At 34.1% G+C, this 20,226-nt stretch overlaps 1 protein-coding gene across 1 annotated transcript; it reads right to left on the bottom strand.

Annotated features, from left to right (window-relative positions):
- Positions 1 to 20,226, bottom strand: LOC142353167 (ras-related protein Rab-32C-like). Its single transcript, XM_075405379.1, has 4 exons — positions 19,993 to 20,226; positions 3,769 to 3,903; positions 2,770 to 2,920; positions 1 to 334 (listed from the first exon to the last, which is right to left on the bottom strand). The coding sequence occupies exons 1-4, from the start codon at positions 20,075 to 20,077 to the stop codon at positions 79 to 81; spliced, it is 627 nt and encodes a 208-aa protein (XP_075261494.1). The 5' UTR covers positions 20,078 to 20,226; the 3' UTR covers positions 1 to 78.

Genomic DNA, 20,226 nt, shown 5'->3' with positions numbered 1-20,226 from the left:
TTTATCAAAATAGTTAAATCTAAAATTACAACAATACATGAAAAAAATAATCACAAAAAACGTGAGAAATCTCGAAGTTCACTTTTTACAACATGACTTTTTCTGTGATTGTCTGAAAGAGTCCAAGCGAACACTTTCTTCAAAAGGTACGCTGCTGGATCCTCGATTGTAAGGGGTCGTCATTCTCCGAGATCCCAGGTAGTCAAATGCCATTCGGATCAGTTCTCTGAACGTCTCGGCAACTCCGACGTCATCTTTGGCCGAAGTCTGGAAAAATCCGTCAAATGGGACGAAGCCTTTGAAATCGTCCTGCCAGTTTCGTGCGGGAGTATACCTGAAATTGGTTAGTAACTAGAAAAAATCCGGACTTCATTTGGTTCATAAAAATTTATGTATTTATTAACATAAGGATTGGAATTCACCAACAATTGGCCTTAGAAAATTAAGAAGGAAACAAAGTTTTTTAATTAAAAAAAGTAAATGATTTCCTTTTCAATAAAAAAGTCGAGAAACACAAATTGGTATAGATTTGCTTAAGTCTCGAACAACTGAACTTGGCTTATTGTTTTTCATACTTTTTGCGTTTCAATTTACTTGTTTTCGTTTAACACCAACAATGACGAAAATAACCATTAATTACCAACGAAAGAAACAAAAAAGAACATAACAGGACAAGTGCTGAAACGATTCAAAGAATTTTCATTGACTAAACGAAAAACTAGACCAAAAATGAACTATGAATGGATTGGAAAGACCATTTGGAAAAATCCAATAAAAAAATTCGAAAACAACAAGTCAAATTGCCACATGTGAGCAAAAAAGCCCCACCAAGAAAGCAAATTTCTGTTCAAACAATATTTTCTCGCTCTGTTTTAAAAAAAGAAGGGTAAAAATTTCACGCCGCAAAATGACTCGCTTTTTCGCACACTTTCTTGTTTTGAAAATAACCAAAATATTTACTTCAATTTGACTTCAAAGATCTTAAAATTATTTGAACACATCTTAGCCAAGCATTAATTAATGAAACTATAAACATCATTACATCATTAAATTTGAATCAACATAGGGATGAAACAAATTATCAGGAAAAAAATTATGAAAGTAATTTGTCGGGAAAGAGAAAAGCAGAGTAAAAAATGACTTGAAAGACGAAATCGATAAAACCTGTTAAATTTTTATATTTAAATTGCAAAATCTCAAAAACTGTTCTCAGTGAACCTGAAGAAAGAGTTCCTGTTTATTCAATGAGCAACTACATAACCATCAAAATTCACTTGAAAACACTCAAAACATGCGAATGAAATAAAAACTGCAAAAAAGCGCAGCATTTTTAACTTATCTGATGTGATTATGTGACATCAAAGGTTTAACTGTTTTGATTTAGTAATAATAATCCTCAAAACAAGCTTAATTGAAGAACTGAACCTGAAACAAATTTCAGAAAAAAATCAAAAAGCCACTAAAAAAGCCACAAAACTCAAAAATAAACGAATACTAACCAAAAATACCCCAGATATTAGGAACATGAGAAACGCTAAAAAAGCGGCAGAAACGCAAAATCACAAAAATGTCTACAGAATGCATATAAAAATCTATTATATGATTGAGATGGTCAAAAATGCTCTCAAATGTACAATTATTTGTCAATAGGGTAAAGCAAATCCACCTTACCAGAAAAAATAAAGTACAAGCTAAAAAGAAACTGCTTTGAAAAAGCCGGTCGTAATTAAAGCAATTTGCTCGCTTAACGAAAAGTTTTCGATGCCTACTTTTCTCGCTCTCTCTCTCTCTCTCTCTCTCTCTCTCAAAAAACGACATGAACACGAAACATCTCTCTCTCTCTCTCTCTCTCTCTCTCTCTCTCTCTCTCTCTCTTCTCTTCTCTTTTCTTCACTTCATTCAGCAGATTGAACTAAATACTTCGCTTTCACGCGCGGCATTGACTTTTACATCCTGTTTTAAAAAAATTCCAAAAAAATGTCAATCAGAAAAAGACGTTCCACCAATATTTCTCTTCGAGTGGTAAAAATGACAGCCAGTGCCCAAACACACTTCAAATTTTTGGAATTGTAATAACTGCATATTAAATAAAAACAAGAAATCTTCACAAATTGGTCGGCGTAATGGTTTGAAAAATGCATGTGCACTTTGAGAAACGATGAAACAAAGAGCGGAATCAGCAGATCAGGGCAAACAAAGATAACTAATTTTAACAGGTTTTTTTTCATTTATTTGAACACAAAATATCAAGTTTTGTAAACATGCTTAATAATTCGGAAGAAAAATAGGGCCGGTCACATAACGTTCTGGTGCACAAGTGTTCCCGTGTTAAAGACAGCGGTAGAAGGCAACAAAAGAATTTAGGAAGCAATGGCCTTTTATTGCCATTGTCGGAATCAATCATAAGTATTCGTATTTTTCATCGCTTTCGTCGACTTAATAGGTTGTAAACGAGAAGGCGGGTTTGGCCGATTTCAAGGTCTACGTCGATTTTAATTATAAAACGTAATTTAATATTTGTTTATTAATTCGATCCGCTCAATTTAATGTCAAGTACTTAATTAGTCGGTGTTAAATTGAACGGAGTAATTTAATACCAATAAATTTAATAAATTGAACGTAGCGATTATTATCTAAAACGATTGTTCAACATTTTTTCCGACCTATCAATCTGGTCATGACGAGTAATGCCAATAAATAGAACAATATAATAGCAAGAAATTTCGTAAATTGAACGTAGCAGTTATTCGATGAAGCAATTATTCCGACCTGTCAATTTGTGTCATGACGAGTACACAGGGGACATCCTCGCCTGCGAAGTCAGTGACCATATCTCTCCACTCTTTCACATGGTCAATGTAGTTGTCCTGAGAGGCATTGCAACACACCATAACTGCGTGGCTCTTCCGGAAGAACTGCACTGGATCAAGGAAAGAAGAATTAAAAACACTCACGTGAACATTTCAAAATGCCGAAAGTTTGCAGTGCCAGAAGTTAAAATGCAAGAAGTTCTTATATATGTAGCCAGACGTTGACTTTCAATGACTTTCATTGCGTTTTAAGCACGGTTAAGTGACTCTGCAGAAGTCACTCCGAAATTCTGACTTAATATCTCGAACCGTTTCGCGGTTCTCGATAAACGCCAGAAGTTTTCAGTGACTTCAAGCAGAGTCACGTAACCTATACCTAAACGACGTAGATTGCTGCAAGTATGAAAGGTAGAAAACAACATTTACAACTGACTTAGAAGCCAGAAGTTGATTTCTATCAACTTTCGGCATTTTCAACCCTGTAAATTGTGTGCATTAGGCAAGGTTATGCCGAAATCAACATCAAAATTCTGGCTGAATGTCTAGAAACCTTACGCGGCTCTGATAAATTTTAAATTTTTCAGTAGTGACTTAGAACAAAGTCACGCAACTGTTCTTACCCTGGTCGAGGATTTCGTCAAAATTTATGTAACAAGTGCGCTGACAACTACTACAAAATAAATATTTTTCAGCGGATAAATCTTACATGATAATCCGCTTATTCTGCTGAATTTTCAGCATCTTTCTTTTTCTACTTTCAGCAAACTAACACACACACACACACACACACACACACACACACATATATATATATATATATATATATATATATATATATATATACATGGATATATATATATGGATATATATATATATATATATATATATATATATATATATATATTTATATACATATATATATATATATATATATATATATATATATATATATATAAACCTGTGATGTTTTGGTGACTTCTGTAGCTGCCTGCGATGTCCCAGACTTGAACCTGGTACTCACTCCCATCCATCCTCACTGTCTTGTTGTGGAAATCAGCTCCCACGGTCGCTTTCAGAGCCTCATTGTAGTTGCCTGAACCAATATCAAAACGAATTGAATAAAATTTCAAAGCATGTTTTTGAGTGTGTTTTTAAATTCACTGTGGAATTCAGAGCCTCCTAAATGTAGTTTCTTTTTGCAGATGTAAATTCTTTTGAAATCAAATTTGAAAAATGTATCAACAGTTTGCAATTTTTTATATAAAGATACACACATTAATAATCATTTGATGTGTTATTGTAGTTGACTAAACTAGTCAGAAAGAAAACTGACCCTTTAAGGAGGACATTAGGAAACATCAAACTTGTGAAATAAATATATTGAACAAAATGAGATATTCGTTCTTGATGTGAAGATTGTAAAAACACAGAGGAGGCACATGTATGCTGCACTCTAAGGACAAGGACAACAATGCTACAAATTGTCTGCCTATCAGCTGACCACACTTTTGAAATATCGGCTGACAAAACTTTTATTTAAAAAATGGAAATCCTAATTTGAAACTCATTTTCAAACCAAATTAATTTGAAAAATTGACAGCAACGTCGTTATGAATTTTGCTGCATATTTCTGTCATCATTGATAATTTCCCAGTAATTTTGTCTAATTTGAAGTGAAGATACTGATTACTCTCTTTAAGAATCGCCAAAATTAGTGTTGTCAACTATGCAAATGGTTTTTTTTCTATAAAGTTAGCCTTAAAAATATCCCTTTACGAGGCGACCATCAGTTTCAAACTAATTGGTCCAAAAATCAGTTTCAGGTAGGACTAATATCGAAGATTTTGTTGCTTATCTATACTTTATCCCTATAACCCTAATTTCTTTTCAAATAATTGTATTTTTCATAATAGTTCAAAAAAAGACATGGCTGATTTTTCTATGTTAATATTTCTGTTTTTGATCGAGTACAGTACACAATAAGCTTTTTTAATCTTGAAGTAAAAAACAATCAGCGAAAAGTTAAATTTAAAAGTACTATAGCCAAAACCTTCCAAATTCACCCAAATTGAATCTATATCTAGTTGGCCGTATTTTCCGGCACTTTTTAGCGACCAAAAACTATAAACATTTAAAACTCAAATTGTGCGTAAAACTGACAGAGCATTTAAGGCCATGAAATAAGAACTATTGTGCTCAATTGTTGAATGCATCTTCTGAGAGCATTAAGCCTGTTTCCATTTTACAAAAAAAATCACCTACTGATAAAATTTTTATTTTTTTTAAATTAAAAAATTGTCAAACTACTTATGAAAAAACTCGGAATTCATTTTCTTTATCAAACTAATTTTGAAAAAAAACCGAATTTTTAGGGCATTAATTAGTACTGGAAATGATTTTTTTTATTTCAACTGATTTTCTTCCTCGACATCCAATTAAATTTGATTATGTTGAAAAATTGGGCTATGGTTCTAACTTAACTTCTGGGGTAATTTTTTTTCGAAGCTAAATAAATTTTAAAATTACTCCCCCCCCGCTCCAAACAATTCAATATTTGTTAACACGTGCTTCATTAATGAACGCATCTGAGTTTTTAGAGCATAGATTTACTATGCCTATTTTGTTTCTTTTAGTGAGTACCTTTTGGTTTGCAGGCATGAATGCATGAATATAGAGAGACGACTAATTTAGACAATTTTATTTTAAAAACAATTTGATAAAAGGCCAAAATTGTCGGGAGTGAGTGGGAAGCACTGAAAAGAAAATCAAATTTTGTAAGACGTTCGCTAAAATTTCTCTGAATATTATTCGGAAAGGCACTGAAATTTTCATTAGATGAGGTATTTGAGCTGATAAATTCTCTGAATTTATTTTATGAGCCGCACTAAAATGCCTTGAATATTGAGAGGGACGTACTGAAAGTTTCATGTAATTTTGTAAAAACTGCGGCCAAAGTGCAAATTTTTATAACAAGAAATGTACTGAAAATGAGATTAATTGATGTTATAAAAGCGTCCCGATGCGTTGAAGTATAATGCTTTAGCGCATTTACCAAATTTTAGCTCACTTCTTTCAAAGAAAAAAAATATATAATTCATATAAAGACTAATAAAAAATTTCATCTGATAAAATCGTTTTCAATAGTTTAGTATGTAACCAAATATGTTGAAAATACTTGTGAAAGACTAAAAAATAAGCAATAACAACGTCGGAAGAATTGATCGCGAACAACTAGTTGGAACTCTATTATATTGTAGCCTGCTTCAATCAAGGGCGGGTGGGTAAGTAAATTCACTAAGGGGGCCTTAATGATCTCATTATTGTATACCACTATAATCACAAACAAAATTTAAAGTAAAAAACACACAAATTTCGGCACACTTTCCATTTCACGTTTAGTAGTGAACTGCCAGCACTTGAGCTCAGCTGCCAACAATTGTGAATGATAGAGACATATAACCCAAAACAAAAAAGTCAAAGGCACAAAAGTCAAAACTCGAAAACTCAAACGGCCAAGCAAAGTTTTGCATGCAAAAAGACCAACATGTTTACAATCATTGCTACAAACTTCGTTCGAGAGCAATTGAACAATATAATTTTGTCCATTAATGATATATACGCTATTTTAATTTAATTCGTTTAGTAGTAGTGAAAATGCGTGGTTTGTAACGGGGGGGGACCTGTCGCCCCACCCGTTACAATACAGGCATGGCCTTTTTTAGGTTTCCTTTACGAAAACTTGTAAAATTTCTCGAAAAATTTGTTTCTCGTGGCTGGCAAAGACTTGTAATTTTTGAGAGTTTGGTGTTATGAGAGTGGTGAAACTTGTAAAATTTTTGGAAAACAATTTTGGTGGGGTGAATGAGTGAAACTTGTAAAATTTTTCGAAAATTTTGAATTTTTTTTTAAAATTCTGAATCCTTTTTCTAGTCTAATGAGACTAATGAGGGACTGAAAAGCGAAAGTGACTAACCTGATGGAATACTGAGGTGAGGGAAGAAAAAAGATAGTTTAAAATTGATAAGTTTCTGTTCCAATGTAAAAAATTTAATAGTTTTGCGAGTCTGAGACCGCACAAGTGGTATTAATTTTATGGGATTTATTGCCCATATGTTTGAATTAACAAGCAAGTGCGAAGTAATGAAGTTGGAATTTAGTTGAAATTCAAGCCTGGAGAAAAGTTTTAAGTAGAGTTTCGAACTGAAAGTAGCGCATGAGAATGAATGGGGGACAAAATATCGTGAAAATTTACTGAAAAATTGAAGAAATTTTGTTTTAGAATTTGTCTGAAAATTGGCTAAAAATTGATTTTTTGACTTCATTACTGTGTCGGGAAGGGCTTGATATGAAGACCAATTGAATTTTGGTAAAATTACGGGTTGAGAATAGTTCAAATGGAGCGCCTAAAGTGTTTTTTTAAAGTCATTTTGCGCCAAAACAGCCAAAATTTTGAAAAAAAGTGCAAAAATTGCTGTTTTTTAGTGGTAAAAAAATTTTAAAAAAATTGTTTTTCGCCGCCAATAAGCATTTGTATACATTTTAAAAAATGTAAAAATGTGATAGGAGAAATACCGTTAAGGAATCAGGTTTATATTAAATTTTATTCAGTGATAACTTGTACCTAAATTTTTTGTATTTTTTGATGAAAAAAGGCCAAAAATGTGCAAAAATTGGTAGTTTTTGAGGTAAGATTACCGAATAAAAAGTTGCATGTTAGTTATAAGAGAGTGGGCAACAACGTTTTATAAGGTGAAAGTTTGCTCGAACAGTTAATAATGAGTAATTGGGTGTTGTTTGCATGCTACTTTTTGTTATTTTTTTTTATTTTTCGGCGTTATTTGACAAAAAAGTGAAAAAATTGATTTCTTGGGCAAGGAATGTAGAAAAAAGGTTGTTTCTTAGTTGAAACGCAACCTACAATGAATTTGATTTTTTAACAGCTTGGGGAAACAAATAATAGTGGTTAACTGGGTGCTGAATATAAGTCTTGTTTGTTACTTTTAGTGTTTTTAATTAAAACTATTACTATTTTGCAGACCAAATGTTCTATGAGAACAGTCGGCTAAAATAGCTGACGTCCAATTGGACGGTGTTCAGTGTACAAGGTCATTTTAATTAATTGTGCTGAAATTATGGATAAAAAGTGTAAGAGATTAAGAACAAAAAGACATGATTTTGACAATTTTGCCGGCGAGTAACCCATTTATGTTTCTATGAAAACTTCTTTGAAGTGTTCATGTATGACTTCATTTACATGGTAGTCAACACTTGGGTGTGGCAGCCATAAAACTGGGCTGAGTTTGAGTTTGAGTTCTATTTTTAGCATATCTGTGCAATCGACCCTGTTAAACCAAAGTGAGGAAAAGTGCTTTTAAATATATTAATTGGCATTGCATTTTCTTTACGATTCAAATCAAAGCAAGCCGCATTTCTTAAATTCCTTTTACAGCGTGTTGATAGCATTTAGAGTGTATTTCTTGTCCGCAACGGAATCAAATTTATGACAGAAAAAATTTCCTTTCAAGATAACAGAGACTTTAGCCACGAAATTTCGTGCTCTAGCAAACGAATTGTTGTTGCTTCAGTGAAAACATACGAAACAACGGGAACATATATTACTCTACGACTCTTCAAAAAGACTCCGATGAATTTCGTTTTAACCAAAGAATAACTCTCTCAGCCGCTGAGTTTGATCTTCTCGGCCAGAAAATAAAAACGATTCAAGATCTATCTTCTGGAGGAACTGCAAAGAAAAATAAACGAAGGCAACGATCTGGTTGTGAAAGCGATTTCGAAGAAAGACCTCAGTACAAAGGTGGAAAAGCAAAAAAATCACGACACAAAACTACAAATAAAGCAAGTGAAAGTGACAAAGAAAATTACTAACCAAAAAGTTTGAGGCAATGGTTGAGCGCACACCGGAATATTTTCGTCAGTTTACCAAACAATAACTTTACTTTATATGTCAACGTAAGCCTATATTTGACCACACAGTAAGGAAGAACTTTGCCTAGAGCTTGCATATGATTGACGATTTTTGTAAAGTACCAGGATTTCATTATCATGTTATTGCCTCCAACGGTCAAGTTCCTGATTCTTTCAAGTCTACAGCTTCCAAACCGTTTAGTATACCTTGTCTCTTCACCTGTTTCAAACTGCTTATTAAAAACAACTTATCAAAATTGACGAAGCGGTGAACTACAACGAGCAACACAAATTGAACTTTGCAAACTCTAAGAGAAAACTACCTAACAGTGATTGTGTTTTTACCAATAGTTTTCAAACTCAAACTGACTTTTTGCCTACTTGTACGATTGATAGATTCTATAGTATTTATAATGGTAGTTTGTACGGTGAGTTTTCCAAAATACTTGATATATTAAATAGTGGCTATGGTTGTTTGCATGCTGACAATAGTTTGATTTTGATAAATTTTAATATGGAATCGAAAACTTCTAATTAAGAATTGTGTTCTTTGTGGTCTTTGAAGAAAGATTTGAGCTAAGAAAAGTTAATTACAACTGTTAGAGCAAATGATTAGCAAAACGTAGCAAATCATTATCGTTCATATTCAACATCAAAGGGTACTTGTAACCAAACATCACATGTGCAATATAAATGCAAAAAAGTCCACAGAGTTTTGAGTTTTGATTTTGAACTCTTGTATCGGAATTCCAAGCGGGTCAGCCGAATAAACTTCGTTTCCGTGAAACAAAATAACCATCCAATGACTTCCTTCATATTGCGCTGGCGAAGCATTAACTACAATAAATCCTTTTCTTGTTAACTTTGGAAAATTGTCTGCTGCAAAAACTCCATAAAAATAATATTTCAAATGATTACATTTTCCCATCAACTAGCGTATTTCATCAGTATCCATCAGTAGAGTAGGTGATAATTGAGTTTTTTGTCACCTTGCGTTCTAAATTAACATAAAACGTTGAGCTTCTTTCGCCCAGAAGTAAAATTTCTACGTTGGCTGCCAATGCTTCGTCAAATGTAAGTTGAACCCAAAATTGAGCAATTTGTAAGTTCGGGATGAATGAAATCATGAGAAGCCTCTTGCGTTGAAGTTAAGTCAAAAGCTAGAATAAAATGATTGGGATAATTGTCCAAAGTTATGCCATGCCCACCTTTGTCAAGAAAATCTAAGGCTTCCAGAGTATTGAAGTAAATGCGGTGGTTAAAAGTTGTTAACACCGGAGTTCCAACAATAGGTTGACCATTTCTATAAACAACAATCTGGCTCAAATTAATTTTCTGGTAGTGAAAAGGATTAGTGCGATTAGTTCCTAGGTATGCCTGATTTGTTGCCATTGCAATTATCATACGTCGTACAGGTTCTTTCGAGAAAATATCCTCATGGCTCCAACTTCCTATTCCAGTTGTAGCTAAAAATGTTCGTGGTAATACTTCTGTATAGCGATATACGGCAGGTGTTTTTAGTCGAGTTTTCTCAATTGCCGTCAAAACATGATCCGCTATTGTCATTTTTCTAACGTAGAGATTAGCTTCAACTATTCTAACTTTGTAATGTTTGTTTGACTCTGAAATTACAGCAAAATCATTTGTAGATCTTCTAAATGAAATTCGCAGAGTAACACCACTAAGTAAGTGTTTATCACAAGTTAAAATATCATTCGCCGGCTTTCCGATAAAATATTTTTCCTGGGAATTAGCAACAAGAGCTTTCCTCGCCACCACGTCGTCCGCGCGGCCGTCAGCGCCATCAATTTTAGCTGTCTCATCCTCGTAATAACATCCCTGACAAACTAGCCATGTGTTTTTTGCAGTTCTTCCTGAAGAAAATTCCGTTTCAATGAATGCTTTGTGCGCATAGTTTCCGTTTGTGTTGGAAATTTTAACAACGTTATCAGACACAGTGCGGTCTGAAAATAAAGAATGTAATGCGTTGTTGCTAAAGTATGGCGCGTCTGTATTTGTAGCATCAGTTCCTGTCCTTAAATCGCCGTCATTGTTTCGGGAGATTTTGCATTTAATTTCAAGGAGAAGTTTTTGTAAATCTATGAAATTGGCCCAAAACTTCAAACTCAAACATTGGACCGTCCGGGGAATATGATGGTCCGACTTTTTGAGTAAAAGCATTGTCAAACGTAATAAGTAGAGGCTGTTTTTCAAACAAATGAAGTGTGGTGTGTGTTGCCTCTGCGGGCAGTAAATTAGTAATCCTTTTGAACTTTAGAAAAGAATTTTGACCGACTTCTCGTCAAAGGCTTCTTCTTACGAATGCCTTGCCTTGATTGGTATTTCACCGTTAGTTTTTAATTTACGCATTCTTCCTGTTTTTGATCCGCCCACTTGTTTTCTTACAGTTTTTTGCACAGTCGATTTTATTGCTTGTTTTGGAGACTTTTTCTTTGTAACAACCTCTACCAGCTCAGGAGCTGCTTGAACAATTAATTCACGTCCAATATTTTTGGCTACAGGCCAAAGAAACTTTCTTGCAATGCCAATACCTGCCGCTAAAGCCCCAGAACCACTTCCCCGTTGGCGATAGTGTCCTGAAAAGTATAGTGATACCGATTGCTGTTGATAGTGGGCTTCCATTTAGTCGAATTTTTTAAAATTTAATGTCAAAATAACTTTTCCTGTTCCAACGAATGGAACTAATTGTCCGGTGTCTGTCCGCAATTCGTTTTTACCAAAAAAGAGGAATAAAATTCCGTTGATTTTGTTAAATTGATGGTCAAAATGAGGCAATCAACTAGCTCTTTTTAAGGATTCCAAAAGATGGTCACGGTTTTCATAGGAACGAATTCCAATGACAGCTCGTTCTCCTACGTTTGGTCTGGAGACTGCATCAAAAGGATTACTTTTCTCATAAAACTTAAGGCCTTCAGAAGAAAATATCTTCAGATCACTTTTGTTCACTTGATTTATTTTTGCCGGGAAGATAATTTCACTTAATGCAACTCGCCAATCCCTCTCCAATTTAACTTCTTCATTGAAATAATTTTTGAATGAGGACAAGGTGTTTTGAGGGAAATTATTCATTGAGGCTGATGAAACTAAGTGAACCGTGAATTCATTCATGTCTTGTTATTTCACTACTGTTGTCTCTAACTTTGAACAATTCTAACTCGTAAAATTTTATTTTGACTGGCTCTTGGGTTGCGTCAATGAGACTATAAGTAGGGGGATTTGTTGTAGGTATATCGTAAATCTCAAAAACTTCGTTGGTAAAGGTTTGCTTGTATCTTTTTCTGAAAGGAAGATCCGCTTTTGATATTCGCACAAAGTCCCCAACGTAAAAGTTTGGTCGACAACTAGTTTTTTTGACGCATCAAAAATTAATGATATCAAGTAAGGAACGTCTTTCTTTGTCACTTTATTGGGCGCCAATTTCGTTACCCTGTTGACTCTAGAGTTAATGCTTTGTACAAAGCTCTGCAATTGATTAATATACAAGTATGTCCATTTGTCCTATAAATACTTGTATATCAGATTCTTGAGCAATCGTATATTTCTTTCCGCAAATGCTGATTTTTTCTTGCTGAAAGTTTTATAAACTTCCATTTCATTTTTCCGACAAAGAGTGCTGAAGGAGCCCTTAAATTCTGTACCAGCATCTACCCACACTTTTTTAGGTCGATTTTGATTTTAAGGGTTCGACTCGTAGATAACGTGAGAGACAGTCCACCGCAACCAATAAATATTTTACATCTTTGTTCTCTTTTGCTACTTTATCCACATAAGTCAAGTCTAGCGACCAAATCTCATTTATGTCGTAAGCAATAACTTTCAGTGTTGGAAATCTTTTTCTGTATTTCTTATGCTTTGTGTGGGCAGTTTTACCCTCTAGAAACAACTTCACTTTACTTGGTTTCAGTTTTGTGCTTTTTTTGTAGATCTTTTATCCTTCCGTATGCTGCGGGACCTTTCGTATAACTTAACTCAAGCAATTGTTTCTCATTCGTCGAAAGACTCCCAGTCCTTCTCCTCTTGCTGAGTTCCGTTTTCCTTTGAGGTTTCGAAACCACTTCCGACGTCTGAGGATTCCTCTGTAAGTAATTGGCTGGTTTCATTGTGCTTGATTCTTTTTGGCGCAAAAGTTTTCTTTTTCTTTTTTTGTTTGGTAACTCTATGAGTTCTTTTCCGGATCGCAATTTTAGCATTACTGTTGATCACCAAGTCTTCTTTTATGTTTAAAGCCTCTAAAATCTTGCAAAAAATCTGGATTATTTATTTTTTTAGTTGGTTGCTGCAAATCATAGAGAAAAATAGGGACATTTATTCCTGTCGCGGCTCCGTCAACAATGAAATTTTCATTTCCGTCTATGTCAACTTTTTTTGATTCTTTAATGAGGTTAACTATTTTCTCCGTCCTGGTATACTTTGCTGGCGCTAGCATGTTGAGATTTTGAAGAACTTTGTCTGCATGTACTTTTGACAACTCAGTAGGATCAGTCGTTTCCCTTGTATCCAAAATTTCTTGGTTCTCTTTGTCAGTGTTTTCATTTGGTCGCATGCGGTTCAAAAACGAAAATTGAGCACCTCTATGCTGAACTCTGGGATCATTTAGAATTTGTGAGGAATATGGTTGCTCCTTCATAAACTGATTTTTGGGAATCAAAATAAACTCTTCAGCAGTTGACATTGCTTAACTCAAATGGATGAAACAAAATTTAATAATGAGTGGAATGAGTTTGAATCCGGCTTTTGTTAGTAAAAGTGCTCGCCGTTTATTCATTGTTGACTTTTTCTTGAGAACGCCTTCAAATATGTGTCTGTAATTTTCTAAGTCTCATACTTTCACTCTAACATGGCCCAGTAAAACATTGTGAAGACATTCACAAAAAACCAGTATATCATCACTATCACAACCACGAAAATATTTCCTAAACTGTTTTGGCTGCAAATGCACCATTTGCTTCAGTATAGATAATTTTTTCTCTTTCATTGTTTAGAGGAGTTGTTTCTGCTTTATCAGATGGAAGATAGAAAACTGAAGGACCTGGCTCAGTAATATTTGAACAGTATTAAAAAATATCAGAAGTCTTTGGATCAAGATCGATAAGCAAATCTCCAAATGGTTCTTTCGTTGCCAATTGATAGCAATGTTTTAAAAATTTAACAAGGTTCAACTGTTTACCTAAAAAATCGACTTGTTGAATATCACGGGCTGATTTGAACAGAATGATGTGTGTTGTGTTCAAGTCTATTGTACGAGACCACTTGCTCTGTTGATAAAAGTTGTGCTTTATATAAATAACATTAATGTTTTTGTGACGCCCTGCAGTGGCCAAATTAACAAATTCTTTGTCATTGTAAATTTCTTCGCACGAGTCGTCTATTATCAGAAGACAGTTTGCATGGCTATTAAAAAATTCTAAATTGGTGTACTTTTGAAACGTAACACCAAGTGTTTTCTCCATTTTGATGCATATTTGATGCATTTCTCTGTATCAAAATATAATGTTGTTAAATTTTGGGTAAAATGTGTTTGCAATCAACATTTGAAAAATTAACTCTGTTTTGCCACAACTTGAAGGCCCTACAACGGCCATAAAGACTCTATCTTGCGTAGATATAATCTTATTCATAGTCTTGGGCTTGGTAAAATGTATCCAACTAAACTTGACAATATTGATATCCAAACTGAGTTTCTTCACAGTTTGGTTTTAAAATGGTTAATTTAACAATACAAAATGATATCAGCAGTGAAATAATAAACATTTGAACGAAAAATAAAACTTCTGACCGTGGCAACGTTGTTTGATTGCAAAACTCCCTTGAAGATTTGCTGCTACTTTCTTTTTCAAAAAAACTTTCTTCTACAACAGCGTCAACTTGATCAACTGTTACTCCCTCCATCTCAAGACAAAATAAATTTTTTCAAACAATGTATTGAGAAAAAAATCAATTTACAAAAAACAATTCATAGTAGTGGAACTCAGTTAGAAACTCTTTCATATGAACCATAAAGCACTCCGAAAGTCTCTCAGTTTTGTCATAATGAATAATTTTGTGTACCCTTTCTTCCTTTCGACATCAGTAAGAGTCTCGGAGGACAGACTCTGGGTTGAGTTTTTGACATTCTGCTTTCTCCACTGAAGAAAAGGTTCAATATAATATACTAAATGAGTAAATGAGCGAATTTCGTCCTCAGTCAGCAACAATTTAACTTTTCTCTGTAAAAACTGGTTTCCGGTTTTTATTTTTTCGTCTTTGGAGACTGAAAGACTCAGATTCCCGTCCCCCGTAATCAAGGCGCAAATTGTTGAACTCGGTGACAAGGGTGCCTCCATTCGTCAATTCCTCTCTCATTTGTTAACCAGTTGAAATAGAATATGGCTTTTTCTTTTGCACAATGTTTGTTGAAAATGTTTTTGCCCTTTGAATGATTTTGACAGTTTGTGTAAAGTAGTTCACAGATATCGAAGGACACGCAAGTGAAATTAGATCAATGATAGAGCACTCAAGCTAATCTGACAAAAATTTTATTTTTTCCTCTCCCTTAGCGTAGAATATTGCACCCGGATTCCTCAAGCGAACGCTTTGAATTATTTGTGTAAGATAAATGTAAGGATAGTTTCCTGTGTCCCACTCAATACGGTGCAAATTTCTAGTAAACCAACCGAAAGATTGCTTTTGTTGAGTTGTTAACTCACTAAAACTTGTTGGAGGTAAAAATGACACGCAGTCAAGATAGTCGTCGGTGCAAACACCAAGTTCTTTAACAATAAATTTTTCTTTTCTGTGACGAAACCCTTCAACGTCTAACACAACTGTTTTGCTACTCAATAAATGAAAAATTGATGGATGAAAAACCTTTATATATAAGCAAAACAATATTCCTGACAAATGTCCGCTAAAACAGTTGCTGCTTTTCCACGGAAGCATATAAGAGTAGCCAGGTCCTTGGTTATATATTTCGTATATGAAACCACCTGCGTCGTGTAAAATAGCGTGCAAACGTAAAACTTTTGCGATTTTCAAGTATTTATCTACTGAAGACTTATCTATGCCGATAATACCACCGTAGAGCCTCAATTTTAGCGCTATATCAAAATCAAACCCTTCAATTTTACGAAAATATGCACTTGTAGCCAGAAAATAATTTAACCTCACACTGTTGTTTGGGTATAGTGATGAAACCGATAAATAATTTTCGTGGATCTTGTTCAAACAGTTTTTGCATACAATTGGTTTTTCAAGACGCATACCTTCTTTTCGCTAGCCTGGCTGCGCAACAAAATGATTGGGAATATAAGAAAATGGATTATTGACCATTGAGTCGCGAACACAATTTATTAACAACAGACAAAATGGGATTTGATTTATTAAGCACATACTTTACCTTGATCATATAAAAGCAAATTCCTTTGAAACTGTTTCAAGTTAAGAAAGCAGTAAAAGAATTTTCCTATCATATGCTGGTCTTAGTGTGTATGTATCCTCATAAATAATATACACAATACGCTAGTAACCCCACAAACACACGCACACACACACACACACAAAATGCATACAAAAATGTTAACGTTATATTTTTGATTACCAGTGATAAGAAAGTTTTAAATACTTTCGAGTGCTATGCAGACGCGAAAGGTAGCGTAAAAGCAGTGAGGTCAAGTTTGGTTCCAAAACTTAATAAATCCGCGAGTGTAACAAAACACTATTGCGAGAACACATGTTAGGTCCCAGACATTAACAAACCTTAAAGCCTTTTATATCTTCGGATCTACATGGCATTCCTCAGATCAACGCTGTTTGGTATTTGAACAACATACTGCTTTCATTAATTGCTCTAGATAAGAAAGTAATGAAATTGGGTGTGTACAGCTAGCACGGAAAGGTTGGAAACGATAAAACGAATAGTATACTAAGGTTCACCTAAAATACAAGGATTTGAGTGTAATGAACTTATGTGTAATAGCTACTTGAGTGACCTTTTACAACAAAAACGGAAATAACTGATTGAACACGCCTTAGTTCAGAATTATAACTGAACTCTTCATTTTCTAATTTTCGCTTCAACTTTCATTTGCTCAATTCCAAATTTTATTTAGCAGAACTGTTCCTGGATTTTGACAACAGATTCCTATTGTTCTATTCGATTACCCATTTTCTGCTATAATCAAAGAAATAATTATAATGTCTCCTCTAGCCATCATTCTAAAGGCGGAATCGACGCCTGACAGCCTAACAATTGCTTATGAGACTTTCAGAAAACAGACTGCTATCAATGTACAGCAGCACTATCAGTTAGATGAGTGGGTTACATTAAATCACATGGCTGTGCTTATTGTGATTTTTGATTTTATTCAGTCATTTCGATTTGAGAAAGGCCTTATGAAAGGAGCTCAATACTTGCTGGATTTTGTAACTTCTTATGTCAGAGAGTTTGTATTCAACCCAGACACATTGGACGAGGGAGAAAGAAAAATTTTTTTACGATTATGACGTGAAAGAAATCCCGCTGTATGAAAATCAAGAGGGCTACTGGAGAGATCTTGAACTGTTTTAAAGCATTTGGAAAATGAAACCAGATATTGAGAGCCCAGAACCTTTTAGCGAACCACCAACACCTGCCATGGTTCATGATACAATTGTCTGTGAACCTGAAAACAAACCAGATGATGTTTCGAGCAGTGGAAGCCTGGCAACTCCACCTGTGAGCAAGTGTTTCGCACCAAAGGAACGAAGAATCGATCTCAATTATGAAAACTAAATCAAACTTATTCCTTTGTTGATATTGTTTGTTGAGTGTGTAACATTCTTTTGTGAAGCTGAATTTATAAATTTTGGCTATTTTTTAATTGAATTCTCAGATCATTGAGCTTATTTCAAGTATCAAATTTTAGCAAAAAAAGCACTTCATATTATTCGGGGAAAAAGTCACTATTATCGTGAAAGGAAAATATTTCAGTCATAATTTTGTTTCCGTTTTGGACAAGAAATACATTCATAATGCTATCAACACGCTGTAAGAGGAACTTAAGAAATGCGGCTTGCTTTGAATTGAATCGCAAAGAAAATGCAATACCAATAAAACTTTTTAAAAGCACTTTTCCTCACTTTGGCTTAACAGGGTCGATTGCACAGATATGCTAAAAATAGAACTCAAACTCAAACTCAGCCCAGTTTTCAGGTTGCGACACCCAAGTTCTGTCTACCATGTAAATGAAGTCATACATGAACACTTCAAAGAAGTTTTCATAGAAACATAAATGGGTTACTCGCCGGCAAAATTGTCAAAATCATGTCTTCTTGTTCTTAATCTCTTACACTTTTTTATCAATAATTTCAGCACAATTAATTAAAATGACCTTGTACACTGAACACTGTCCAATTGGACGTCAGTTCTTTTAGCCGACTGTTCTCTTAGAACATTTGGTCTGCAAAATAGTAATAGTTTTAAATAAAAACACTAAAAGTAACAAACAAGACTCATATTCAGCACCCAGTTAACCACTATTATTTGTTTCCCCAAGCTGTTAAAAAAAATCAAATTCATTGTAGGTTGCGTTTCAACTAAGAAACAACCTTTTTTTCTACATTCCTTACCCAAAAAATATCAATTTTTTCACTTTTTTGTCAAATAACGCCGAAAAAAAAAATTAACAAAAAAAAACATGCAAACAACACCCAATTACTCATTATTAACTGTTCGAGCAAACTTTCACCTTATTAAACGTTGTTGCCCACTCCCTAATAACTATCATGCAACATTTTATTCGGTAATCTTACCTCAAAAACTACAAATTTTTGCACATTTTTGGCCTTTTTTCATCAAAAAATACAAAAATTTAGGTACAAGTTATCACTGAAAAAAATTTAATATAAACCTGATTCCCTAACGGTATTTCTCCTATCACATTTTTACATTTTTTAAAATGTATACAAATGCTTATTGGCGGCGAAAACAATTTTTTTTAAATTTTTTTACCACTAAAAAACATCAATTTTTGCACTTTTTTTCAAAATTTTGTCTGTTTTGGCGCAAAATGACATTTTACCAAAATTCAATTGGTCTTCATATCAAGCCCTTCCCGACACAGTAATGATGTCAAAAAATCAATTTTTAGCCAATTTTCAGACAAATTCTAAACCCAAATTTCTTCAATTTTTCAGTCAATTTTCACGATATTTTGTCTCCCATTCAGTCTCATGCGCTACTTTCAGTTCGAAACTCTACTTAAAACTTTTCTCCAGGCTTGAATTTCAACTAAATTCCAACTTCATTACTTCGCACTTGCTTGTTAATTCAAACATATGGGCAATAAAACCCATAAAATTAATACCAATTGTGCGGTCTCAGACTCGCAAAACTATAAAATTTTTTACATTGGAACAGAAACTTATCAATTTAAACTATCTTTTTTCGTCCCTCACCTCAGTATTCCATCAGGTTAGTCACTTTCGCTTTTCAGTCACTCATTAGTCTCATTAGACTAGAAAAAGGATTCAGAATTTAAAAAAAAAATTCAAAATTTTCGAAAAATTTTACAAGTTTCACTCATTCACCACACCAATTTTTTTCGTAAAATTTTTCAAGTTTCAACACTCTCACAACACCAATTTTACAAAAAAAAAATACAAGTCTTTCTTTGTCAACCACGAAAAATAAAATCGTGGTTGAGAAAGTTTCACTGATTCACCCCACCAAAATTTTTTTCCAAAAATTTTACAAGTTCCACTACTCTCACAACACCAAACTCTCAAAAAAATTACAAGTCTTTGCCAACCACGAGAAACAAAGTTTTCGAGAAATTTTACAAGTTTTCGAAAAGGATACCTAAAAAAGGCCATGCCTGTATTGTAACGGGGGGGGGGGGAGGTCCCCCTGTTACAAACCAGGCATTTTCACTACTACTTCAGTTGTTAATTTTGGATGTTTCTATTCAAAACGTCAATTTCTACGTTTCCTTTCAGCAAAATAAATTTTAGAAGGGCCTTTCCTATAGTTTAACGGAATTTTACAAGCCGAAGTACTTTTAAAAAAGCCCATCTTTTCCTTAGAAGATTTATCGTTTCTTGCTCAGTAAATATTTTGTGGCGATTTTTTCTATACACTGATGATTGATTGAAGTTATTGCATTCAACGCATATCGTACATGCTCTGAAACACCGCTGACATCTCGACCCTGATAAGACACTTGTATGACTTCTGAGAAGTGCCCACCTGGGTACATAAAAACTGAAGTTGAGGGTTTACCTGTAACATATCGTTCAATCAGTGATGTTTTTCCAGTACATGCATCGCCAACTACTTTAATCTGGATAACCTTCGGCAATTCCATAAACAAAACCGGTGAAAATTATTCAATGAAATAGGAACGCTGCTAATGAATCGACATAAACATCTGTGTTTACCTGTTAACTATTTTGATTAATAGAACAAACAAACGTGTGATATTAGTTGTTAGTATTGACCTCAGGTTCATGCAAG

This window comes from Convolutriloba macropyga, chromosome 14, assembly GCF_964194025.1.
Source record: "Convolutriloba macropyga chromosome 14, txConMacr16.3, whole genome shotgun sequence".
In the NCBI taxonomy this organism is placed as follows: Eukaryota; Metazoa; Xenacoelomorpha; order Acoela; family Convolutidae; genus Convolutriloba; species Convolutriloba macropyga.
Note: the sequence above shows the minus strand (reverse complement) of the source record. Positions and strands in the feature narration are given on the sequence as shown.